The sequence below is a fragment of the Hippocampus zosterae genome, chromosome 19, assembly GCF_025434085.1.
Source record: "Hippocampus zosterae strain Florida chromosome 19, ASM2543408v3, whole genome shotgun sequence".
In the NCBI taxonomy this organism is placed as follows: Eukaryota; Metazoa; Chordata; class Actinopteri; order Syngnathiformes; family Syngnathidae; genus Hippocampus; species Hippocampus zosterae.
The window spans coordinates 10,380,276-10,408,252 of NC_067469.1; the positions used below are offsets into that span (position 1 = coordinate 10,380,276).

General features: G+C 46.1%; 1 protein-coding gene across 4 annotated transcripts in view; it reads right to left on the reverse strand.

Annotated features, from left to right (window-relative positions):
- The window catches only part of galnt14 (UDP-N-acetyl-alpha-D-galactosamine:polypeptide N-acetylgalactosaminyltransferase 14 (GalNAc-T14)), a 62,261-nt gene that overhangs the window by 30,451 nt on the left and 3,833 nt on the right, over positions 1–27,977 (reverse strand). For all 4 annotated transcript variants that reach the window (XM_052052155.1, XM_052052154.1, XM_052052152.1 and 1 more), the window contains exon 2: positions 27,246–27,415. In XM_052052155.1, coding sequence (XP_051908115.1) covers positions 27,246–27,415 — 170 coding nt within the window. The remainder of the gene's footprint in view (positions 1–27,245; positions 27,416–27,977) is intronic.

Genomic DNA, 27,977 nt, shown 5'->3' on the forward strand with positions numbered 1-27,977 from the left:
GCTAAAGGGCGAACGAGAATGTGAGTGACGGCGTGCAAATCTGTCGGGGGTGGTCGGTCGTCACGCCGGATGGCTTTTTGACGCCCACCTGCTGTCAGTCATCCACCAAATGTGCGCATCCTTTCACAGGTTGCCACTTTGACAGCGGACGCCATTTTTCCCTTCGGGGGTATGTCACGAATGTGTCAGGTGAGGTAGAGTGAGAAAGGCGCTAAGTGCTTCAACGTCGAAAACTGCGAAAGCTGCATAGGGAGGCAGCCTCGAGGACCATCTTAGCAGGGTTTTTTTTTGGAGTTGTAAGCACCGTCTTGAGATATGAAATATTCCTTATCCTCTGCATAGAACAAACAATATTTGTGCTGTAATGATGAGCTAAGAGGAGTTGAGACATCTAAAAGGATGGTTTTATAGTGCCCCCGGTGGCCAAGGCGTGCGCAGCAGAAGGAGCAGCACAAGATGCATTCAACTGAAGCAGAAAGAGTGTGTTGAATTCTTTTGGAGCCCATCCCAAATTTCATGACCTCATCAGTGGACGTTTTGATAAAGCAGAAAACGATGGAGTGCTATTTCGCCACAATTTTGTTTATTTTTGGGGAAGGCTCGAATGGGTTCATTTCCTTCCATGTCCATGGGAAAAGCTGATTTGGGTTCCGAATTGAACTCATATCTCAAGGCACGGGTGGAAATGAAAGTTCGATGATTAAAAGTCATGATTCAAATGCAACCAAAACGTCAGGGAGCTTGATCGTTCAAATGTGAGAAGAGTTGGACTCTCGATGTGCATATCCCGACGCAAGTCCGACAAGTTTTGCTAAAATAAAAACACAACGGCAACAAGATGCACAGAGACGGGAGAAGTATTTCCGACTTTCTTCCAATGCACCGTGATTGCGATCAACATCATTAATGAAATGCAAACAAACATTCCGGGATAGGCAAAAAAAAAAAACTAAAAATCAGCATTCCTCCCTTGGCTTGTTATTCTGGCCGCCCGCCTTGCCTGCAGTGCAAAAACTGTGTTTCTTTCTCTTTGAAGAACATGATGCCAGTGCACGGGTGTACACGTGCAAATGAGGTTTTGCGCTCACATGAAAATAACGAAGGAACTCTGCTCGAATCATTAGTCAGTAGCAACGTTGGAGAACGGATATATTTTTTTTGCAATATTTGTGATGAACAAGGCACTCTAAAGCAGCCACGCTGGCGCAAAGTGACACAAGTGGGCACTCAGGATGGACCTTTCTCAAAAAAAACACCACACTCTTTGACAACAAGGCACAGTAGCCACACAAGGCACACTGGCATTGACCATACACTGGCTGTCAAGTCAAACTAAAAAAAAAAAAGATAATTCTGCCCTACCCGTTTTTTTGCATTTCTCTGTGGGACGTGCACACACTCACAGGTGACAACGAGGCACTCTAAAGCGCAACAGTCTACACGCAAGCTGTCAAGTCAAACTTAAAAAATAAATAAATAATAAAGATAATTCTGCCCTATGCGTTTTTTTGCATTTCTCTGTGGGACGTGCACACACTCACAGGTGACAACGAGGCACTCTTAATTGCAGCAGTCTACGTGCTAGCTGTCAAATCAAACTTTAAAAAAATAATTAAAATCAGCTGACAGCTGACAGCTGACAATGAGGCACGACGACAGTAGCCAGAAACTACAGTCCACTTGCTGGTTGCCATGTTAGGCTTTAAAAAATAAAAACTCAGTTTTTGGACATTTTCAGCAATTATCTCCAAACATGTCGAACGTATTCGGAAAGGAACATCTGCGACGCAAGCTTTTAAGGTTCCGTGTGGACAAGTGTACTTCAAGGTAGCGCCCTGCCGTGCTGCACTTTATTTCAGGCACGAAAAGACGATCGTAATGAAACATTTCGGCAGTCTGCTGAAGTGTACTTAAAGGTTATGTTGTGTGTACAAGTGGACTGAAATGGACTGCTGTGTGTACAAGTGGACTTAGAGCTCCTCGAGTGCGTTACATTGTGTCTTCGCGCGTGCTTGTGTCGTGGCTAACGACTCAGAGGGGGCCTAGATTGAATAATCGATGTTGTTAGTGCCGTGTCCATTTTCTTCCCTGCTGCATCTTTTTCTTCATCCTCTCCTCGCTGGTCCAGTTTCTTTTCAGCCCTGGCTAACAAACCGCACCATAACCACATTTTTTCCCCCAAATCCTTTTTGATTGTCTGCTTGCTGTCATTTAGTCCCACAGTGGCGTGAGTGAGTCTGAGATGAAATTGTCCAGATTTTCTATTTACAGTATGGATTGACTGTCAGACATATTGATGTATAAAATAAAACCTGGCAATTAAGCAAAATGGAACATTCTTTTCGCAAAATGCTTTCTACTACACTGAGATGCTGATTTAACCCTTTCGGGGATAGCTGTTACGACAGTGGGCATCTTATCATGTTATCAGGTTAAAGGGTGCGTGAAAGGGTAAAATTGGTTTATCGTATTGGCCCGAATATAGGATGGTGTTTTTTGCATTGAAATAAGACTAAAAAGTGGGTGTCGTCTTATATTTGGGGTCTAGACATTATACCCATTCACGACGCTAGATGGCGCCAGATATCATTGAAGCGAATGCTGAACTTGACTCCCAGGCCAAAGCCCTGTCACGAAGAATAAAAATAAAAATAGCGGAAGCACAAAGAAGAAAAATAAAAAAAATAGTGGTAAGGAGGAAAAGAGAAGAAAATAATAGAAGAAATAACAGAAAATGCAGAAACGTAGTGACAATCTGGAGAAAAGTGGGTCGAAGATCGGCCAGGTTAACCAGCAGCTGAGGAGAAGTTATGATGTAATTTACATTTCAAAAACCAGAAGTCATTCATTTACGAATGTGATTGCACTTTAGATTTGAACGAGGCAAAATAACATGCTTTTTCTCTCAAATATATTGTTAGAATCATTTGTTTCAGATGTACTGTCATTATTTTCTGTATAAAAATGTATTTGGTGTTCAAAACGTCTTTTTTTCACACTTGAGCCTTGAAAAAGAGGGGCTCGTCTTATAATCAGGGCCGACTTATATTCGGACCAGCACGGTAATTGATGAGCCCTACTAGAATTAAAAAAAATAATAAATTAATAAAAAAAAAAATTCAAACTATGTCCCATAAAACATCCCCAAAACAAACACACACACACACACACACACACAAATCGCTGCAGTCAGCCGTCTTGCAACAATTGGAGCGATTCATCCCAAATGTGTTTTCAGCTGGCATCTTTTGTTCAACATCTGCAGACTGTTCAGAGCACACGAGCGTACGCGCGCGTCTCGAGCTTCTTGTCTGCATCTATTCTATTTTTGCTTTATTTTGCCAGCGCGTGTTCGAGCAGCGTGTATGCCGGCTTCTGACTGGCCCACCGGTGCAATTCACAAAGGCCTCAAGGTCTGTTTTTGTTTTTCCAGCCCCCTCAAGGAGAAAAGCAAATTTCACAAAAAGTCTCGCTGCAAAGTTGGAAGACTTCAGCCTTTGCGTCTCCCAACGATTTGATGCACTTCATCCGTCCATAAGCCTGAACAGTTTCTGAGTTGATTGGGTCAAAGACGACGATGACAAAAACAAATGTAGGGTTTTTTTTTGGTGCAAAACTTAATCCCACTCAAGCGATCGTTATTTTAATCCCATTTGCTCGGACATGCTGATTAAGTGAATTACTGCGGCCCATTTACCACGCACGCATACTTAGCTTCTGTAATATGCAGAAGAAAAATGTATATTGCACTCGTTTTTTTTTTAATGTCCTTATTATATTTACTCACACCATTAAAAGACGCATTTAGCTTCGAAAATTGAGCTGTTTTCATTCGGGCAGCTCAAATTCAGTCTAAATAATCCTCTTAAAAACAACAATAGTGCGGCCATGTGCCCCGTTGTGTATCTACACGGAAATGTGGTTACACAGTGTACCCCTCTCATGGTTTAGCGCGTCCTTATGATTTTAAAAACTGGCGTGGGCAGAGCAGGTTGGATCTACAGTGGTACCTCCAGTTAAGAAATTAATTGGTTCTGGAAGGAATGTCTGAGCTAGAAAATGTTGTAAGTGGAGACACGTTGTAAAAGCCCTAATACGTTCCAAGGCCCCCCAAAAGTCAGACATCAATGTTTTCTAAAGCATAAAAATGCATCGAAATATGTAGCAAATACATGTTACAATTAGATTATTGCACAATAATAGAGAGTTGTGGATCATGTAAAAAATCAAGAATTGAAATGATGATCATTTAACCTTTTACTACGTCCTCATCTGGGGTTTTTTTTACCCTCTTTAGTTCATGTTCTCTCTCAAACGTTCTCTCTCTCTTACGTTTTGTAAAGAACTGATCCAAGGACGTTTGCTTTTGTTGGCTTGTAACAATCCTTCGAAAATGTCCATGGCAAACATCGGCATTGTGAGCGATCGCCCGACTGGTGAACACTTTTTCTGGGTGATTCACGTTTACGCAAAACTATCGGAACGCATCATGACACGAGAGGCGAATGACAAGGACGCCGCATAGACACAAATTGATCTATCTAACACAGACACATTTGGTAAAGCTCCCTCTTAGCCAATTGGATGCCAGGAAGATGCTCGGTAGTAGCCAATGGCAGCGCAGCTAGAAGTATGTTGCGTTCAGGAAACTTGGAGCACCGAGTCGCAGACCAGACTGTATTTTTACCTTTTGTATCTTGAAACTTCTTTCGTGACACAAGGAAATATTTTCCTGTTGATGCGTTCTTAACTTGAACCTTTCGTGTGAAGAGACGTTCGGAAGTAGAGGTACTACGGTAGTTGGAACCCGTCAACCTCCCACACCAGTTTAGGATCCTGAGCTAGCCGGTGGACGGGGGGTGGCGACATCGCCGGCTCTAAAACGTGGCTGCTGAAGGTGGGGATCCGAGCACCCGCTGATGTCCCCGCCCTCGGCCGGCAACCAGATCAGCGAGCAGTGACCCGCATCCAGGCCAGGGAAAAAAAAAGTCTTCCACCAGTTTTCTCTGGTCCCCGTTTGATCGTGGTCACCCTGCCAGGGGCATAAAGCCCCATATAACCGAGCTCCTCATGTCATTGGGACACAAAACCACTAAACCACAACAAGGGAACAGTTCAGGGAGACGGGAAGATATTTGACATCTGAATTGGCATTTTTTGCAACGTGCCATGTGAATTTTAGCTACGATGATCTTTGATTTCAAGTACTCGTTAATCAATCCGGCTGTTTGAGGCAGCGAGCGGGCTCATTCCACGAATCAAGTCCTGGCCGTAAACAAACACCTCCAGCAAGAAAAGGACGGGCCGCATTTTATCTTGGAAGTCAAGCGGGAAGTTCATTTTGGATGGTTTTTTTTCTTCTTTTTGTAGCGGCACGACAGGAAATGAAGTGCATCAACGCCGCCGCCGTCGCCTCACGCTCATTAGTCTTTGTTGTCGACCGCCCGTCGATGTTTCATTTGTCTACCGTGAGGCTGACGGAGAAATAACGACGTGGAAAATCACGTCTGAATCACTGCGTTCAACACGTCAACCACTTTTCTGGAGTTGGGAGGGGGGAGGGGGCAAGGGGTGGGGGTTCCTCCCCTGACTCAATATTGTCTTTGATTTTTCTCTTTTTAAGACACTCAAGTAGCAGCACTTCTCTCATCAAGGTGGCAGCGGGTGAGCTGCAGTTTGTCCCAGCTGATTTGGGGCAGCAAATAATAACTTCAACTGGTCGCCATCCAATCGCAAAGCACATGTAGACAAACAATGGACTGGTCGCTTGCCAATTGCAGATCACTATCAGCCAAACATACATAAAAACATCAGCGCATAACTTTCTCAATCATGAAATCATTCTTTTTCAATTTCATTAGCGAACTGCGAAGCAAACGCGGGAACCGTTAGCTCACCGTGCTGTCCTAAAGTTGTCATTTTCTCGAAAATTGCAGCGGTTAGTGTGTCAGGAATGTAAATAAAAGGAGACAAAAGCCTTTAGTGAGCCCTAAAACACTTTGGAAATGTTTGTTAATTGGCGACCGCCGCGACTAACAAGACAAACAAAGATGCTAGCTAGTCTAAATGTAAATTTTCTGCGCGCGCGACTGCATCACATGAATAAATAACGAGCCAATAAAGGAACCCTTCTGGGACGGAGGTGAGCAGCAGCGCTGCTGAGGTGGAATGTCAAAGAAGGGAAAGCGATCGTTCAGCTCACGCACTTGTAGGTGGCTTAAAGCACACAATTTTTAAAAAAGGCGCTTTTAATGGCCCCACAGATGTCCTTGATGAGCTCTCTCGCTACACAAGCCAAATGTTTGGAACGCTTCGCTTTACTCCTCCCAACTCGTTAAGTGTTACCATCACTCTTTGGGTTTCCCTCGCAAGGTTGCAAAAACCATTAGGAAAGAAAACGTCTTGGAGAAAAGCTGCCGGCAGGCCAATCAGGAAGTTTGCCTGAAAACTAAAAACGCCATCGGTCATGTGAAAAACGAATGTTCAATTAACTGTTGATTAAAGCGAGCTTATTCTTATCTACACCAACATGTTTGATTGTTTTCTTTCAAATTAAATTACGCTTATTTTACAACCGTAAATTGATGCTAACAATTGCTACTGGAGCTACTAATTGTGTTTATGCTAATGCTAACCAAGTGTCACTTCTACATGTCACTCACAGACTCAACTCAACTTCTTCGCACTTTTATACCTTTTTTTTGTTGCTTTCCATTTTATTTTTCTACCTTTTTTATTCGTTTTCCATCCAAACACGTGCTTATATTCCAACGATAAATGGATGCTAGTGATTTTTATTCTGATTTTCTTCGTAAAGCTAAAGTTATCTTGTCAGTGATGTTTGATGGATGGTAGAATGTCAGAATGAACTCAGCATATCACTGAGAATGTATTTTTTTAACCGTAAATTTATGCTAATAATTGCTACTGGAGCTGCTAATTGTGTTTATGCTAATGCTAACCAAGTGTCACTTCTACAAGTCACTCACAGACTCAACTTCTTGTCCCCTGCACTTTTATACCTTTTTTTTGTTGCTTTCCATTTTATTTTTCTACCTTTTTTATTCGTTTTCCATCCAAACACGTGCTTATATTCCAACCATAAGTGGATGCTAATGATTTTTATTCAGATTTTCTTCGTAAAGCTAAAGTTATCTTGTCAGTGATGTTTGATGGATGGTAGAATGGCAGAATGAACTCAGCATATCACTGAGAATGTTTTTTTTTTAACCGTAAATTGATGCTAACAATTGCTACTGGAGCTGCTAATTGTGTTTATGCTAATGCTAACCAAGTGTCACTTCTACATGTCACTCACAGACTCAACTTCTTGTCCCCTGTACTTTTATACCTTTTTTGTTGCTTTTTTACTTTTTTTGGTTTTCCATCCGAACACGTGCTTATATTCCAACGATAAGTGGATGCTAATGATTTTTGTTCGGATTTTCTTCGTAAAGCTAAAGTTATCTTGTCAGTGATGTTTGATGGATGGTAGAATGGCAGAATGAACTCAGCATATCACTGAGAATGTTTTTTTTTTAAAGAACTGTGGCATAGCAGGTCTACATTTTGTATGGTGGTGCGCCGTTTGTTTGTTTTTTTTCAATGCAGAATGCGTGCCTTGCCTCAGCAAAGCTTGGGAAAGTCTGCAAGCAACCAGCCACAGTTGTGATGAAACGCAAAGTCAGCACTTTTTCTACCAGCCGGTCTTTGTGGACATTAAATATCGGCCAAGGTGAGCGGCGGTTGGTCGGTCCAGCGAGCCCGGCGGGATCTTTTGTCAAATTGTAATACGCTGGCACGCTTTGCTTAATCCTGTCCTGTTGATGGCTAATCCAAATGGAGCACTGAATAGCCTTGAAGCTAATAGCTTCCCGGGAGCCGACACCTCCGCTCAACCCCGCACCCCCACCTCACGCCCTGAGGCCATTAAAACCTGCTTCCAATTTTTTTTTTTTTTTTTACCACATTTCTCCACCGGCTGACTGTCTCGGTCCTCCTCCGCCTTTGCTGCCCTTTTCATCCTCTTGGGAGGCTGGAACGGACGCAAGCGGAAGAATAAAATAGAAGCGCTTTGATGGGATCAGGTTGTTAAGTGAACAAACAGAGTGTTAACTGAATAAATGTGCTGTGCAATTTTTGTTCTTTTGGCTGCTAACGAGCACCCAGCGGGCACCAGACTGAAAAAAATAGATATCATGAACCCTTTCATGCACCAATAATGATAACCTGATAACATGATAAGCTGTCCACTGTAGTGACCGCTGTCCCTGAATGGGTTATTAACTGTTGCTCCAATAAGATATTTTGTGATGTTTTCTTTAATCAATGTATATCTTCTCAGTGAAAAACTGCTTTGAGATGATTGCATGACTTGGTGACTTGCTTGCCTAAGCAATTTCAGAGATGGACTCTGGAGCCTGCCTTGACGACTTCAGAGATAAACTATTGAGCCTGCTTTGACGACTTCATAGTCTGCTTTGCTTGAATTGTCAAAACTTGATTGTGATCAATGCCACTTGATTACACAACAAACAGTGTGGCGTAGGGAGGGATGAGAATGGCCACTCACCCCTCCCGAGGCACACACTTTAGAGGATAAAAGGAGGGGAGCGATGCTCCTCAGCAGAGTCCGCTGTGGGTTAACGTAGGAAACGCCCAGCTCGTATTGAAGCTCACTCTGCTGAGGGTGTTGGCTCTCCACCCTAATGGCATACGGTAAGAGTTCTTTAGCTTCATACAACTTGTTTGAACTGTGTTATCACTTCTGTGTGGGACCAATAAAGTGCCTATTGTTGGTAGCCAGAAGTGTCTTGTCGTTATTTCTGAGTGCCTATCTCCGACGATCCTTTATAAAACTTGATATTCATTCAAATTGAGTATCAGAAGTGTTTCAAAACAGGAAGTCATAACTTCCTCATTTGTACAGTGGTACCTCCACTTACGAAATTAAGTGCATTAATTGAAATTTAGTCTGAGAAATTTCTGAATTAGAAAATTTTGGAAGTCGAGACGCGTTTTCCATGTAAATGCCCTAATCAGTTCCAAGCCCCCCCCAAATTAAGACATAAATGTTTTCAAAAGCATAAAAATGCATCAAAATATGTGACAAATACATGTTATAATTACATTATTGCACAATAAATGAGAGTTGTGCATAATGTAAAAAACAAAGAATGAAGACTAAAAATGATGGTCATTTAGCTTTTAACGGTGTCCTCATCGGTTTTTTGCCCTCTAGTTGATCTCTCTCAGAAGTGGTTTTTGCCTGGTGTTTTGTAAAGAACAGATCCAGGACGTTTGCCTTTGTCGGCTTTTAACATTTCTTTGAAAATGTCCAAGGCAAACATCAGCATAGTGAGCGATCGCCCGACTGGTGAACACTTTTTCTGGGAGATTCAGATTTACGGAAAACTATCGGAACAGCTCAAGGCGCTGAGGGGCAAATGACGAGGACACCCCATCGACACATCTCTATCTACACACATAGACAAATACGGCCGATGTCCCTCTTAGCCAATTGGATGCCAGGAAGTTGGTCGGTAATAGCCAATGGCAGAGCAACTAGAAGTATGTTGCGTTCAGGAAACTTAGAGCTGCAAGTAGCAGCCCACACTGTATTTTTTACCGTTCGCATCTAAAATTTTCTTTTGTAACAAGAGGCAATAGTTTCTTGTTGAGGCGTGGTGGGGGGGTTATTTATTTATTTGTTTTTAATGATTCCGACATGGAGGGAATCCATTTTGTGTGCTGCGGGCACCTCATTAGAGCGTGATGGAGTTTTGTTGGCAGCAACACGAAGAAGAAGAAGAAGAAGGTGACAGAAGATGCAAGATCCGTTTATAGTGCCAGCTCGTTAGAGCCCCGTCACGCCTTCTGCACCGGCGGCGTGTGAAGCGCAGGCCATGAAGCCTTTTTTTGGGGGGTTGCTTGCACCGTGCTCACTTGCTTCTCTACTTGCTGTCTCCATCCCATAATAGTTCCAATGACAGCCAGTGGCTTGAAACTCTGGCTCATCTTCTTGGAGGAGGAGGAGGAAGAGGAAAGCTGTTTCGGGAGGGTTTATGGTCTGCTGAGAATGAGCCGGGCCAGCTCTTAAAAGAGCGCCGTTTAGGGTACCACCGTGTAAGCGGGGGGTGTGGGGGGTTCCGAGGCCTTCATTGTACTCGTTTGCTCCATTCGGCTAATTGCTAGCATTGATGTCAAATGAAACGGGCGCGCCATCTCGTTGAGGCTGAGCGAAGGACTGGCGTGCAGAGAAACGAAGTCTACGGTGAGCGGGGCTAGCTTCTCCTGACACGTTTTCACACGTTGCTCTTCATTTCCAAATGAGAGCGTCAGCATATATACTGTAGATATGTGAAAAGCAGCACACATTTGGCCTTTTTTTCCTCTCTGGTTTTAAGTTTGGAGAGTTTGTAATAGCCAGTTTAAAACAAAAAAACAAAGATTGCGTAAGGAGCACAGAAGAAGGCTGATTCAGTTAAGCGAAGTCCATGTGCGACTTTGGTAGTGTGACTTTAAATGATTTCAAAAGGTCACACCTTCGCTCTCATATTGGTTGTTTTTCCTCGGACGCGGTGATTTCTTAAAAATCAGAGTTGAGGTACAAAATGGCACCAGAGAGAGGATTCCTCCCACCCCCACAGATCATTTTAGTGACGTTTATGCTGATAGTATTTTTTCCAGGGGCGGGTGATACAACCTTTGACCCTGGAGAACCCACGGGGTAAAATTTGGCCCCTATAAATTCTGCTATTTAAATGCTACCCTTAAACCCCAAAGGGTCAAATTTGGCCCTAATCGTAAATTAGGATTAAAGCATTAAATATTTGAAAAAAGAAAACCACTAAACCACACAAAAGCAGTCATTTAATGTATAATTCATCATTTTCCAAAGAAGAAAAGGGGTCTTCGGTCTTTAGGGTTAATTGAAGCTTTTTTTTAGGGGGCGGGGGGGGGGGGGGTTCAAGGTTCCCCTTGTGTGTGACTTTTTGTTAGATTTTTTTTTTCTGACCCTGTTGATGGATGCAACATTTTTGTAGTAGTTAGTTAGTTAGTAGTTAGTTAATACAATACAATACAATACATGCTGATTTATATAGCGCTTTCACAACAGCGGCAGCTGTAACAAAGCGCTTTACAAAACAGTTAACATAAGGTAAAATAATAATAGTTAGTAGTTAGCCTAGTATTTGGGCTCTATTGATGCAAATGAGAACCGAACCGGCATTTGGCGTGTGAGGTGAACTCTGCGGGCTGAGCTGAAGTAACAACATTCCGTGAGCATTCACACGCCCAAAATATCATCCTCATCATTTCCCGTCGCTGCTTTCCACGACATTCACCGGGGGACGAAAGTATGCGCGTGAGTGTGTGTGTGTGTGTGCGTGGGCACCAGATGGTGCATGACGACTCCCAGCGGCGCAGCTGTCCGAGCCAATACACCGGTGCACCTCTTCATCACGTTAAATAAGCCCCCATAGCACGCACACGCACAAGCGGGGAAACAGACACAGCCGCCACCTGCTGTGGCCCTCGGCTCGGAGCCGCCGTCTGTGTTGCTTCCCTCACACATGCACGCGGTGTCTCCCCCCCCCCCCCCCCCCCAACCCTTCTCGTGCGCAAGATGTCTGTTTCCACACAGATGTGACTCAATTGTGTCTCACTGCATTGGTGTGTGCGCGAACGGGTGCCGTCATTTACACAAAGTGAACAAAATCGTAAACATGAGGGGGGGAAAAAATGAACATTAAAAACGGGAGCGTTTTGAAAAAAGAAGCTAACAAATGACGCGTTGTGTTTACAAAACGATTCGGAGTGAACTGTGGTTTTCCTGTCTGCATCAAAGATTTTATTGAATTTGTGCCAGCAGGGGGCGCACGCACAGAAACGCATTTCATGAAGTGAGCATCGCACGCACGTGATGCGTGAACTGTCGAAACGTTCTTAAATGGCTTCGATATGTCGGCCAAAATTACGGTATATTCATTGAAAATGAACTAAATGCACGCATCATCAAAAATATGTTTGTCTTGTCCGCAAAAGTGAAAACAAAAGTCAAAACGAAAGGAAAATCCAAATGATGAAAACTCTCAAGTGGTTGAATGGGTGTGCGCAGATGATTTTTATGAGGCGACAAACTTCCACATTGTTGTGAAACCTTGTCAAAAGTCAAGTCAGGGATAACTGAGTATATGCGCGTCTGTGCGCGCGTGTGCGTGCGTGTGTGCTTGTAAGCAACCATCTCATTGTTGAACCTTGATTGTGCTTCTGAATTTAATGCGTGTGCGTGCGTGTGCGTGTGTGTGTGTGTGTGTGTCTGTGTGTGTGTGTGTGTGTTTTTCTGGGAAGCTCTCCAAATTAGGACTCGCCCTCCAATCACCAGCTGCTTACCTCAGATAGCTAAACGCGCACACACACGCACACGCACACACACACACACACACACACACAGACACACACACAGACACAGACACAGACACAGACACAGACACAGACACACACACACACACACACCATGACCAATACTGGAATGACGATTTGTATACATATATAAGCAGGCATTTATATACAGGGTACATGTGCATTCAGTGTATATAAAATTCCTCGTCTATAAAATTCCTCGAGGGGGTGTCCGTCCCTCATTCAGCTCGGGTCCTCTTACCAGAGGCCAGGAAGCTTGAGGGTTCTGCGCAGTATCCTTGCTGTTCCCAGCACTGCACATTTCTGGACTGAGATGTCCGATGTTGTTCCCGGGATCTGTTGCAACCAATCATCTAGTTTTGGGGGTCACTGCCCCTGAGTGCTTTTTTTTGCACATAGAAAACTGATTCATGATTCCATGTTGATGAGAGCATTAAAATGGGGAAAAATAGGACAAAAACTATAAAAGGAAATTCAGAAACTATAAAAGAGTTTTTAGTTCATTTGAGTTAATTATGACAGTTGCATTTTTAATTAGATTAAATATTTTAATCGTTTAATAACTCTAATATGTATATATATATATATATATATATATATATACAGTTGGTAAGGCATCGGTTTGGCATTCGGAGACGGTGGTTCGAATCCCGCTTGGGGCAAAAATGAGCACATAACACCATCCAGTGTGGGTCCTTGGGCAAGATCCTTCACGCTAATGCCTACCTCATACAATGATGAGAGACAATAAAACGAATGACATGCCGGCTCAGACGTCGCCCGGCCAAACAAGGTCTGCGTCAGGTGCTGGGGAACCAGAGCACCTTGATGAAAAATGGGCTACTGGAACAAAGCGGAGATGGGCGAGATGCGATAACATGGCTCTGTTGGAATGCTACTACTCAAGCAACCCTAGTCAGAGGGGTTACATGCAGAGAATGTGGGCTAAATGGTTACTTCGAAACCCACAGTCACGGTTGACCACGAAACAACTAGTAGCTCAGTGTTCCAACATCCACAAACGGCAACTGCTGTCACAACTTGAGATTGATGAGGTACAACGCAGGTTCCATGGTGAAGGGCCCCAGGCTGCCAGATCAGAGGAAGAGGTCATACAAGAGATTGGGAGGCAAGCCCCAAAGAATGCAGATGATGAGATTGGGTGGCCAGCCCCAATGAATGAAATGCTGAGCGAGGCAGCAACTGACCTGAAAGCTAAGATCATGGCGAGAATGAAAGCTGGGCAACCTAGAAACCGATTACAACGGCTATGTGAAGTACCATCTGAAAGTCTCATAGAAAGTGTGAATGCAGCACTGAGGGCGATCCCTACCGTAACGATCACAGAAACCAATGAGCTGATATACGCTTCAGCATCAGTGATCCTGGAGACTCTGGGCTATAAGAGCAACCATGGAAGCCATGAGATATGTTACCCACCATGGAAAAGACGGTTGGAGGCTAAGATCAAGGCGGCCCGGAAAGATGTGAGTCAATTGACGGAGGCCCAGAGAGGTGTGATGAAAAGGCCGATACCCGAGAGGTACATCCAGATGACCATACCTGAAGCACTCGAAACTGCCAAACAAAGGCTCCAAGCCTTGTCCAGTCGCCTAAAGCAGTACACGAAAGAGAATGAGGCCAGACGAATAAACAGGCTGTTCGCAACACAACCTGCGAAAGTGTACGCTCAGTGGCAGGGTCCTAACAACAGAGCTGACCCACCAAGACTGGAAACTGAAAGGTACTGGAAAGGGAGAAGGAGGTTGCACATAACAGCAGTGCACAATGGCTGGTGACCCTGAGAGAGGAGCACAGACACCTCCCTGAACAGAACCCAGTTACCATAACAGTGGCAGACATACAGGAAAGAGTCTCAGATATGAAGAACTGGACAGCACCAGGCCCGGACATGGTCCACACCTACTGGCTAAAGAAACTCACAGCACTCCATGAGTGCCTAGCAGTACAAATGAACCAGCTGCTGAGGGATGGGACTCACCCAGAATGGCTAACCAAAGGGAGAACGATCCTGATCATGAAGGATCCCTCGAAGGGTGCAGTCCCATCCAACTATCGGCCAATAACCTGGAAGCTCATGTCAGGCATCATTGCAGCTAAGATAAGTGGACACATGGATCAATACATGAACGAAGCGCAGAAGGGCATTGGTAGAGATACCAGAGGAGCCAAACATCACCTCCTGGTTGACAGAACAGTCGCACAAGACTGCAGGTCCCGACCTGTGCACAGCTTGGATTGATTACAAGAAAGCTTATGACTCGATGCCACATACATGGATCACTGAATGCTTGGAGTTGTATAAGGTGAACAGGACCCTTAGAGCCTTCGTTGCGAACTCGATGAGGATGTGGAAAACCACACTTGAAGCCAATGGCAGGCCACTTACCCAAGTGTCCATCAAATGTGGCATATACCAAGGTGATGCACTCTCCCCACTGCTGTTCTGCATAGGACTGAACCCCCTAAGCCAAGTAATCACCAAGACAGGCTATGGATACCGCCTCCGAAATGGAGCTACAATCAGTCACCTCCTCTACATGGATGACATAAAGCTGTATGCCAAGAGCGAAAGGGACATAAATTCCCTGATCCACACAACCAGGATCTACAGCAGCGACATCGGGATGTCATTCGGGCTTGAGAAATGTAGTCGGATGGTGACTAAGAGAGGAAAGGTAGTCCGCACTGAAGGGGTCTCACTCCCTGAAGGAACAATAGCAGACATTGAGGACAGCTACAAGTACCTTGGTATACCACAAGCCAATGGCATCCTCGAACTGGCAACAAGGAAAGCGGCTACGGCCAAATACCTCCAGCGAGTGAGGCAAGTCCTAAGAAGCCAGCTCAATGGCAAGAATAAGACCCGGGCAATAAACAGCTATGCCCTGCCAGTGATCAGATACCCTGCAGGAATAATAAGGTGGCCAAAGGAAGAGATTCAGACCACGGACGTTAAGACCCGAAAGCTCCTAACCATGCATGGAGGGTTCCATCCCAAATCCAGCACCCTGAGACTGTACGCAAGCCGAAAGGAAGGAGGCCGGGGACTAGTGAGTGTGAGAGCCACTGTCCAGGATGAAACAGCCAAGCTCCATGAATACATCAAGGAGAAGGCTCCAACGGATGACGTACTCAGAGAATGTCTCAGACAATGGGGAACAGAAGATGAGGCGCTGGAAGAGGGACCATCATGGGAGGACAAGCCCCTACACGGGATGTACCACCGGACCATAACTGAAATGGCTGATCTCAAGAAGTCCTATCAGTGGCTAGAGAGGGCTGGCCTGAAGGACAGCACAGCGGCACTCATCCTGGCTGCTCAGGAGCAGGCCTTGAGCACCAGAGCCATCGAGGCCCAGATATACCACACCAGACAAGACCCAAGGTGTAGGTTGTGCAAAGAGGCACCTGAGACGATCCAACACATAACTGCAGGGTGTAAGATGCTGGCAGGGAAAGCCTACATGGAACGCCATAACCAGGTGGCTGGCATAGTCTACCGAAACATCTGTGCGGAGTATGGACTGGAAACCCCAAGGTCAAAATGGGAAACACCTCCGAAGGTGGTGGAGAATGACAGAGCGAAGATCCTGTGGGACTTCCAGATCCTGACTGACAAGATGGTAATGGCGAACCAACCAGATATCGTGATCATAGATAAAGGGCAGCGGAAAGCCGTTGTAGTGGATGTAGCGGTCCCAAGTGATGGAAACATCAGGAAGAAGGAACATGAGAAACTCGAGAAATACCAAGGGCTCAGAGAGGAGCTGGAGAGAGCCTGGAAGGTAAAGGTGACAGTCGTGCCTGTGGTGGTCGGAGCACTCGGGGCAGTGACCCCCAAACTAGATGAGTGGTTGCAACAGATCCCGGGAACAACATCGGACATCTCAGTCCAGAAATGTGCAGTGCTGGGAACAGCAAGGATACTGCGCAGAACCCTCAAGCTTCCTGGCCTCTGGTAGAGGACCCGAGCTGAATGAGGGACGGACACCACCCGAGGGGTGAGATGAGGATTTTTTCTTTTTTTTTATATCCTCTGAATAAGTCCTATTGGGCCTTTATGGCCTGTGGGACCCCAGAAGCAGCCGACAGGTATCAACTGGCGAAGCGGAACGCAGCTTCATTGGTCGCCAAGGCAAAAACTCAGGCATGGGAAGAGTTCGGTGAGGCCATGGAAGCCTACTTCCGGACGGCGTCGAGGAAATTCTGGTCCACCATCCGACGTCTCAGGAGGGGGAAGCAGTGCACCACTAACACTGTGTGCAGTGGGGATGGGGCGCGTCTGACTTTGACTCGGGACGTTGTGAACCGGTGGGCAGAGTACTTCGAAGACCTCCTCAACTCCTCCACACACGCCTTCCTCGGAGAAAACAGAGACTGAGGACCCTGAGGTGGGCTCTCCTATCTCTGTGGTTGAAGTCACTGAGGTGGTTAAAAAGCTCCTCAGTGGCAGGGCCCCAGGGGTGAATGAGACCCGCCCGGAGTTCCTCAAGGCTCTGGATGCTGTGGGGCTGTCCTGGTTGACACGCCTCTGCAACATCGCGTGGTCAACAGGGAGAGTGCCTCAGGATTGGCAGACCGGGGTGGTAGTCCCTCTTTTCAAAAAGGGGGACCGGAGGGTGTGTTCCAACTACAGAGGGATCACACTCCTCAGCCTCCCTGGTAAGGTCTATTCAGGGGTACTACAGTGTGGTTTTTGTCCTGGCCGTGGAACTGTGGACCAGGTCTACGCCCTTAGCAGGGTCCTCGAGGGTACGTGGGAACTTGCCCAACCAGTCTACATGTGTTTTGTGACTTGGAGAAGGCATTTGACCGTGTCCCTCGGGGGGGGGGGGGGGGGGGGGGGGGGTTATGTGGGGGGTGCTTTGGGAGTATGGGGTACCGAGCCCCCTGATACGGGCTGTTCGGTCCCTATACTACCGATGTCAGAGTTTGGTGAGCATTGCCAGCAATAAGTTGGAATCGTTTCCAGTGAGGGCTGGACTCCGCCAAGGCTGCCCTTGGTCGCTGATTCTGTTCATAACCTTTATGGACAGAATTTCTAACACAGCTGAAGCGTTGAGGGGGTCCGTTTTGGGGGCCTCAGTATTGCATCTCTGCTTTTTGCAGATGATGTGGTACTGTTGGCTCCTTCAAGCAGGGCTCTCCAACTCTCACTGGAGCGTTTCGCAGCTGAGTGTGAAGAGGTTGGGATGAAGATCAGCACCTCCAAATCTGAAACCATGGTCCTCAGTCGGAAAAGGGTGGAGTGCCCTCTCCGGGTCGGGGAGGAGATCTTGCCCCAAGTGGAGGAGTTTAAGTATCTTGGGGTCTTGTTCACAAGTGAGGGCAGAAGGGAGAGAGAGATCGACAGGTGGATCGGTGCAGCGTCTGCTGTGATGCAGACATTGTATCGGCCTGTCATGGTAAGGAAGGAACTGAGCGAAAGGGCGAAGCTCTCAATTTACCGGTCGATCTACGTCCCAACCCTCATCTATGGTCACGAGCTATGGGTCGTGACCGAAAGAACGAGATCCCGGATACAAGCGGCCAAAATGAGTTTTCTCCGCAGGGTGTCCGGACTCTTCCTTAGAGATAAGGTGATCGGTCATCCGGGAGGGGCTCAGAGTAAAGTCACTTCTCCTCATCCTCCACATCGAGAGGACCCAGATGAGGTGGCTCGGGCATCTAATTAGGATGCCTCCTGGACGCCTCCCTGGTGAGGTGTTCCGGGCATGTCCCATTGGCAGGAGACCCCGTGGACGACCCATGACACGCTGGAGAGACTATATCACCCAGCTGGCCTAGGAACGCCTTGGTATCCGCCAGGAAGAGCTCGAAGAAGTGGCTGGGGAGAGGGAAGTCTGGGCTTCCCTGCTAAAGCTGCTGCCCCCGCAACCTAACCCGAATAAGTGGTGGAAAATGGATGGATGGATATACTGTGTAATATATAGATAGATAGATAGATAGATAGATAGATAGATAGATAGATAGATAGATAGATAGATAGATAGATAGATAGATAGATAGATAGATAGATAGATAGATAGATAGATAGATAGATAGATAGATAGATAGATAGATAGATAGATACAGTAGATAGATAGATAGATAGATAGATAGATAGATAGATAGATAGATAGATAGATAGAGAGAAGAGAGAGAGAGAGAGAGTTTGCATGTTCTCCCTGTGGCTGCTTGGGTTTTCTCCGGGTACAGCAGTTTCCTCCCACATTCCAGAAACATGAGTGGCAGATGAATGGAACACTCCAAATTGTCTCGAGATGTGAGTGTGAGCATGGATGGTTGTTTGTCTCTGTGTGCCCTGCAATTGGCTGGCAACCGGTTCAGGGTGTCCCCCGCCTACTGCCCGAAGACGGCTGGAATAGGCTCCAGCACACCCTGCGACCGTTGTGAGGAAAAGCTACGTATTAAATTGCTGCTGTGTCATTTTATAAAAAATTCCACGCACAAACGCGCACATCGCAGCACTGCGATGGGTGTTGACAGGTTTGCATGGGAAGAAAGCGGCGAGGCTGTGTGGAGAAGGTCACCTTTGTTCTTGCGCCGCGAGACAACGGGGGAATAAAACGTAGACCCGCACTGGATCGTCAATTCATTGACAACTAAATTGGGAATTGATTCATCCTTCAGAAGCCTCGTTGAACTTTCAACGGTTGAACAACAATTTCAACAGTTTCCGAGGTTACCGCCTGACCACCGAAAGTCGAAGTTTGTCCCAGCAGAGATGGAAGGACAGCCTGCACACACCTGGCTGCCACATTTCCTCCTTTTTTTCGAGGGGGGGGAGGGTCTGGTTGCTATGACGACGGGCCGGCGCATCAATGAAGGGAGCTTGCATCATTCATCAGAGTCATGCCGGCGCGGGCGCGCATCACCCGCTTCATCTGTGATTCAGCGCTCGTCTAGCGATGCCTTGAAGCTGAATGTCGCAGGAAGCCAAGCTGAGCGAGTGGCTTGTTCGCTTTGCCGTCCTCGAGCGATCACTCCCGAACGCATCTCGTCTCTCCATCTGTCACCACATCTCGGAAAATCGACGCCATTCAGCCTTCAAATAAAAGTTTTTTTTTGTCCTCCACACAAAAATTCTGGTAGGCGTAAGGATGTCGAACCAAAACTATTCGCTAATGGGTTTGCAGACACCCCGCAAACCTGTTGACTCGACTAATAATAATAATAATAGTGCATCCAATTTGCACAGCAGCCTTGGTTTGGTCAGTCCTGACGAATGACAAAGTCTTGGCGGAGGTCTTTTCAAATCCGTCACCTCTGAAGATGTGCTTTGTGTGTGTGCGCTTTTTTAAAAAAGTGACGCTGGCTCGTTGCGGTGCAAAGTGTCTCATTAATGCCGAATGTGTTGCAATGAAAGCGAGAAAATAAATGATTGGAGTTAATTGTATTTTTTGATTAAAAGTCACTCTGTGCTCAGCTCATTAAAGCTCAACATTCATTCAAAGCTTCGTCACAACGCCGGCCGCTTCAAACGCGGATTTCTTTTCTCTACCTTTCATTGAGGTTTTGCCCGCGCGAGAGAAGAAAATGCCGCTTGGAACTCATTTTAATGATTCAAGGCGTTGTAAAAACATCATCAGCATAATAACGATGACTCTAGGTGAGCTGCCAACCTCGCTCGCATTTGGCTGGCATCTGCGTCAGCACTCGGAAAGCAAAGCCAGCAATCCCCAAGATAATACGCGAGGGACATTTGGTGACATTTAGCACTTTGTTCTTTGTTGTTTGGATGACTTCATGTCCACTTTGCCTGAGGAGCTTCATTTTCATAACGAATAACATGAAACGATGCAAATGGACAGAATTGAAAAATGCTTTTTTTTTTTTTACCCATTAGTTTTTTTATGTTAATGTTCCCAATTGGACCATTAGATTGCAGCGGTATGATATGCCCACCAGATGGCGTTACTTTCTGCCATTCAAAGCATGAAGCAACACCCTCCATCCATCCATCCATTTTCTGATCCGCTTCATCCTCACAAAAGTCGTGGGGGTGCCCGAGCCCATTCCAGCTGACTCCGGGCCGTAGGCGGGGGACACTCTGAACCGGTCGTAAGCCAATCGCAGGGCACATAGAGACGAACAACCAGCCGCGCTCACACTCACACCCAGGGACAATTTTGATAATTATAATAGTAATAATAATACATTTCATTTGCAAGCTCTTTCACAACACTCGAGGACACTTTACAACTAAGAGCAAATAATAAAACCACAGATAAAATTATAAACAAAGAAGAGAAAGATTTAAGGTAGATAAGCAAGTCTGAATAGGTGGGTTTTCAGCTGGGTTTTGCATTTTGAGAATAGGCTGCAATGCATGTTTTTGGAATGTGGGGGGAATTGGAGTACCCGGAGAAAAAACCCACGCAAGCCCGGGGGAACATGCAAACTTCACACAGGGAGCTGGAATTGAATCCGGTACCTCTGCACTGCGAGGTAGACCCGTTAACCACTGGACCACCCGGCCGCCCAAAGCAATACCCACATTGCATATTTTTCTGAGATCGCACAGCCCTACTTTGTAGCCTTCATCAAGTGTGTCTATCTGCAAAATCGCTGCTCACCATGCGTACCAACCCCCCCCCCCACCCCCCTTCTTGCAATTATCACGAGTTGAGTAAAATCCACAAAAGTACCGCAACTGAAAACGCATTTTTGTTGAAGAACTAATACACGCATGAAAATGCTTTTGACAACAAAAGTAGAATATATTTTGCCTTTGTCAATGAATATCATACAGGAAGACCTTTCGGGGGTTCATTTTAAATGTATTAATTTGTACTTTTTATTTTGCACCTGAGAAATATTCCATATTTTATTTGAAAAACAAAACCAAACCAAAAAAATAACAATCCACCAACACTAATAAAAGTCCATTAAAATTAAGCTTTTTTGTAAAAAAAAAAAATCACTACACTTCCTGTAACGGCGAATTTAAGTAAAAAAGGAAATAAAAAATTAACTACCAATGCAATCGAGAACCTGCCTTACCCGAGACGGATGAGGGTTAAGAAAACAAAGCTCCATCTTCAAGGCTCACGTGCGTGCCCTCACACACACACGCACACACACACACACAGGAATGAGTGTGCTTCGTACCGAGTTGGTCACATAAACACGTTGGGTGCACATGAAGGCACAAGCAGCTGTACACACACCGGGAATGCTGACAGCGTGTGTGCATGTGTGTTCCGTTGGGTGATGAATGAAGCAATATTTCAGTTTAAAGCAGCGTCTCAGCACAGATGCTGGCACGGAGAATCGCAGATGTGACACTGCACGTGCATGCCGCCGCCTATATGCAGTGAAAAACACATCCTCTCCCCTGCAAGAGCAACAAGGTCTGCCGCATCGGAAAAATCACCTGTCTGTTGATACGCGTTCGTTGGTGCTCCGTCACTATACGGAGGATTGTGTTGTTTCATTGGACTGAAGCAAAGCAGACGACGGGGCTCAGTGGCAGGCAAGCGTCCGGCGACGGCTTTTCGCACGAATTGTATTGTATTGAATTGTAGAAATTCAAGCCGTTTGCAACCGTTTCAGTTTGATGGGCAAATTAGTCAATATCAACGCGGGCAAGGCTTCAGTGCATTTAGTGGACACATCCACAGTGTTTGAAAATGGAGGCATTGCCTCCACTTTTAAATTTTGTTATAATTATTTACTTATTTATTATTATTTTTTTACAATTTGGTGTGTCTCATTTACAAGACGTTTTTGTTTTCACGTTGAGCACAACACAAGGATTCTCGTGACTGTTCTTCCTCAAGCACCACCTCATTTTCATTCGCACCGTTTTCATGTGGCTCGCCTTCGCATGCTCCTCACACTCCGTCGCGTCGCGCAGGTCGGCACTTTGACCTCCAAAACAGTTCGGCTGGCGCGAGAAGCCGGCGTACGTTTCTGCGGCTTGACTCGCCGGGCCTTGTCAAGGAGACGCGGACGAGGTCGCTTTGCGCGTGATTAATTGCGCTAATTGGCCCTTTTGACAGCCTGTTGCTTAGCGGCAATGCCGATGACGCGTATCGAGCGGTCACGCCTCCGCAGCGTTGGCTGATCAAGGCCGCGACGAGCCGATAAGATCATTAGCGAGCCGCTGAAACAGCCTCGCGGCCAGAGCGCCGTCCTCCTTCAAAGGAGAACGGAAACCGTCTCTCAGTTCTGTTTCCACTCGCAGTGCTTGCTGGACATTTTGAGAGACTAATTAGGCGTTTGGAACGCTTGTTAGCTTTGCTTGTGTCATGAAAGGTTTGACTGCCATCAAAAAGAAGCGCATTAATTTTTCACACAAAGCTTTGATTTGTGCAGTCACTCACGACTGGCTTCGTAATTAGCCCAGTGTTTGTTTTCAACAGGCCCACAAAAGGCACCAGTTTTGCTAAGCGTGTGTATCCTCGCGAAAATAGATACATCCGAGGCGTCTCAAGCACAACACTCCAAAAGTGGGTGGACATTTGTGTTAGGACAGGATGAGCCAGAAAGTCGCAAGGAGCCACGCACCAAACTGGAAAACGGAAGTCGGCCATTTTGGTTTTACGGTGGTCAAATTCACCAAGAGTTGTACCCTGGAAAGTTACCAAAAAACATTTAATCAGCCCCTGACATCAGTTACACTGATCGACACACAGTCGATTGAGCATGTCTATCGTAACCAAACGTGGCAAAAACTCTCAAGGAGCCACGCACCAAATTGAACAGGAAGTTGGCTAATCTTGGTCAGAAGCGGCCATTTTGGGCAAAGTCTTAATGTCCGGAGCGCGCTTCGCGAAGAAGAGATTCCGAAAGATAAGAGACGGGCGTGTTTGTGTATCGTCTCGAAGCGCTAAAATTTGGTCGAAATTGCTTCTTTTGCTGTTACCATATCAACACGTCAGCGGCCATGTTCGCTCTCGGCATGCTTCGCCTCATTGTCTCGCTGCTTGGATCCCTTCCCCGCTGAGGGAGGTGCTCCACTTCACTGAGATAATAGCACAGCACTGGCTAGGGTACTTTGCGCACGCCCAGACTTATCGGTGCTCTCAGCATCTCCTCCTTAATCCCCTTCGGTATCGTTCCCATCTGACCCAGCGGCAGCCGCAGTTGTGCTTGAACTCGCTCCAGCAGCAGGAACATCTCGACACTGCGCCCAAATAATCATTAAAAAAAAGCCGGCTATATCTGACATCGATTCTCCTCTACATCTGCTTCGTGTGCTGTATTGCCCCCTTTGGTATGGGACGCAAAAGCCAGCCCAGTTTACCGTATTTTCACGACTATAAGGCGCCATTAAAATTCTTACATTTTCTCCAAAATGGACAGGATGCCTTATGATGCGGAGCGTCTTGTGTATGCGCTGAGTTCCGAAACCTGACTGACAGCCGACACGCTGTTTATATAGAGAAAAGGCGGAAGTGACTGTGGACAGGCATGCGACAAAGAAGTCGGCCAATCAGTGAAGGGTGGGCGTGTATATATACATATATGGAGAGAGAGAGACAGAAGGCAGACGTGAGAGAGGACAGGCATGCGGGGGAGAAGTCCGCCAATGAGTGAAGGGTGGGCGTGTAAGTGGACGCTAAAGGGACGCCCCAAGCAGGTACCAACACCTGTACAGAGTGTGGCTATGTGCATTGTTGCAAAACAACTTCGGTTTGGGTTTCTAAGAACCCCCGAAAATAAATTCTACAAAGAGACACGTCTACAAAGCTCAGTTCAAACTTCAAGCCATCGGTTATGCTTTTGGCATGCGTGCCCATCTCACAGCAGCGGTGAAAAACCAAGTCGAGCAAATGAACTCTGAGCTTGCCGCTATTCCCGGAGGCTTGACTAAAGAACTCCAACCGCTGGACATCGGCATCAATCGGGCGTTCAAAGTAAAGTTGGGAACGACATGGGAACAATGGATGATCGATGGCAAACACAACTTTACAAAGAGTGAGAGGCAGCGTAGGCCGAGTTACGCCACAATTTGCAAATGGATCGTGGCTGCTTGGACGAATGTGTCTGCCTGCACTGTTGTTCGAGTTTTTGGTATCATTTCTGTGGAGCCACATGGCAATGAGAGTGACTCTGACAACGAGAGGGAACGCGGCGTTTTTGATGGATTACCGGTACTTGCACAATTGTTCAATTCTGATACAGAGGATGAGGACTTTGATGGATTTCTGGGTGATGATTGATCGAAAAACGTGAGTACATTGTACGATGGCTAAATAAAATATAACGGAATTCAGTTTTGCTTCCGTTGCCTTTTTAAAAACGTGTTTTTAGCTTGTATCTGTATCTCTTGGCATGCTACCGTATGCTACAAGCTAACGTGTTTTTAGTGTGCGCGCATGCGTGCCGTATGTTTAAGCTGTCGTATGTTTTACCATTATAAAACTGCGCCCACTAATACAGCGCGTTTTGTCTTTGTGTCAAATACAGAAATAGAACCCATTAATGAGACTGCGCCCAACCATACGGTGCGCCGAATGGTCATGAAAATACGGTAGCTATGGCCCCTCCCCCAAAAAAAGTGGTGCTTTTGAAAAATAAATTGATTCATATTTTCTTATTTTAAATGATTATCAGGACTTGTGTGGTAGCTTCACTTACTTAATCAATTCATCAACACAGTTAATTGATTGTCAAAATTAATCAGCAGATTAATCAAGATCTTGTCCAAACTGCAAAATGGCGGCCACTCAAGCGTAAATCTTCTCTTCTGTCATCCTCCATGAAAGGAGACTGATTGTTGTTGTTTTATTTTTCAAAAGAAGGCATTTACAAGAATCTTTGCTTTGACTTTAGAAAATCAACATTTGATCAACATTTTGACTGATTTTGATGACGGATGTTCCGGACCAGAACAGGAAGGGAATCATCAGTAAATTTCCCCATTGTGGGATGAATAAAGGATATCTTATCTTATCACTTCATATCGGATCATTTTCTCCACTTGTTTTGGAAATCAAGGGACGGAAATTAAAACACACACCTTGATTGAACGGCAGACTCATTCCTTTTTTTGTTAAACAACAGCCAAGTGGATTGAAATTCAAAATTTGAATGGAAAAAAAGTGGTTGAAAACTGTGACGGCAAATATGAGATTTCACTGTACGTATTGTGTGTGTGTGTGTGGGGGGGTGATCATGAACCTCCCCAGCTTAACATGCGCCAGCTTCACAATTACTGAGCCATAGATCACAAACGCACCATCATCATTATCATCCTCGGCAAGGTAAATGAACATGATCAACCCCCACCCTGCCACCAGAAAGTAGACAGAGCCCAACATCTTACAACTTGCCGTTTGGGCCCATCTGGCAAGCAACCGAGATGATTCGATTTGGCTGTTCAGACTTGATGAACAACTGCACAGCCGCAGCCAAGCGAATGGGGAGGCGACCTGCCGTCTTTGGGGCCCGGGAGGACCCAAATGTGATGAAAATGCCAACACACGTACACAATGGCGTTTTTGTTTGCCTTTCCAGCGAAACAGGCGATTATGATTTTGCAGCATCAGCAAACGGTCCCAAACGTGGAGTTGCCACATGCGAACCTTCCGCCACGTTAAGCAAAAATGAATTGGGGTGCGGCGGGGGCGGTCATGCAGTCAGCAGTAGTCGGGTCCCCTCACGCAAACCCGCACATCCCACAAGCGCCCGCGAGCAAGAGGGTTTCTTTCGCCGTCCGAGCGCGTCGCTGTTCAGTTGTACTTTGTCCTTTTCATTTTATTTCCACGCTTGGCAGTTTCAAAAGTTTGCTTTTTTCTTTCTTGGTTTTCCACCAACAGTGGGCGGGAGGACACTTCCTGCTGGCAGAAAGGTTCCCTGAAGTCAAAGCAGGACAGAAACTTGCTGCTGTGTTGCTTGTTTTACCCGTTTCCCTCCAAACCTTCGACGAGACTCCATCAAACCTTATGGCTGAGGAGAAGAAATCAAACGAAATCCAGTGGTGCCATGAGGTACAAGCTGAGGTCAATTGACCTTGCTCCGAACTCCAAACACCTCCCCACCCTCCAGGTTAAATGGGAAAATGCCATCTAATAGCTCCAACCACCCCGCCCCCCCAAAAAAAACACATAACCAGCAACAAAACATTCAGAAATGTCATCTTCAAGAAGGAAAAAAATTGTACTTCATAATAATCCTTTATTTATGACATAAATAAACCCAAAGTCAAGAATGAAATTATTATTAATTAAATGAATTTAGGATTAATTTAATTTTTAAATTACTTTGCTTAATCTCAATGGGTATTGTGCTGCTCCTTCTGCAGTGCACATTTAACCACCTAGGGGCAGCACAAGACAGACAGAGGCATAAACTGTACATGGAGATAATCCCAGCTCCTCTCCCGGATCCTCGGCGCAGCACTAATACTAGTCATTTTTCATGGGGGATAATGAATCTATGACTGTGATCGCTTTGGTAAATTCTCCCTGTGTTGCTGCGCAGTTTGTGTTAAAATAACTGGTGCGAAAATCTTTATAACACCACAATGATTGATGCAAATTATGAGTCTGTAAATGGCATTCCCCATTGAATACGTTAGCATAGCACCACATTGCGCTCATAGCTCAAGTTTGCAATGGTCCTTAACAACAGTTGCACGACAGGAAACAGACAAAATTTTAGACTGACACGGCACACATTCCAACTCAGGAAACCTGCATTCGAGCAATTTCATGTCTTCGCAATCGCTCTACCTGAGCCAAAGAGCCTCAACGGGTTTTGGCTGACGAGCGGTTGCATCGGATAAGGCCTGAAGCACGTTTGGCCGTGTTGGTGAAGTGTTGGTGCCGTCTTGCACTCACCTGTGGTGGCGCGTGTCAGCGAGCGCTCGATTGCTGGGGACACGTTCGCTCTCCCGCTGGTTGAAGGCGTAGCGCGTGTACGGGTCGTCGCCGGGATGCCAGCGTCGGGCGCTCAGATAGCCGCGCTCGTCGAAGCCGTCCAGCAGGTCGTCCCACTCGCTGTCCGACATCTGCCCGCCGAGCACACACACCGATTAGCGCCACGCAACGACCAGACAAACACGCACGCGCACACACACACACACACACACACACACACACACGCACACACACACAAACTGTATGGACGCCTAGGCAAGCGACATGAACGTTGTGCACGGCCTGTTAGTCTCCTCCCCCATTGCTCAGCCACACACTTGCTGATGCCACACTTTGTCTAAATGGGCCCATTAGGGGGGCTGGGCGAGTATGTGTGTGAGTGTGTGTGTGTGTGCACGCGCACGCGTCTCGTCACTCCCCGGGCAGCGCTAACAACGGAGCGTGAAACAGACAAGTACAAGAGAAAAATGAGCAAAAGAGGAGGCAAAGCAAAGATGAACAAGGTGGCAGGGAATGACAGGAGACCAGCAGGAAGTTGGAAAAGCGGTCGGTTGCCTAAATAGGAGTCAAATTCCAGAATGCCTGTGATTGGTCGCCGCCGTGACTTGCTGTCATTTGTCGAGTTTCTGTTGAGGCCATCCGGTGATGAATCATCAGTATCATGGCACATAAACACGCACACACACACAGAAT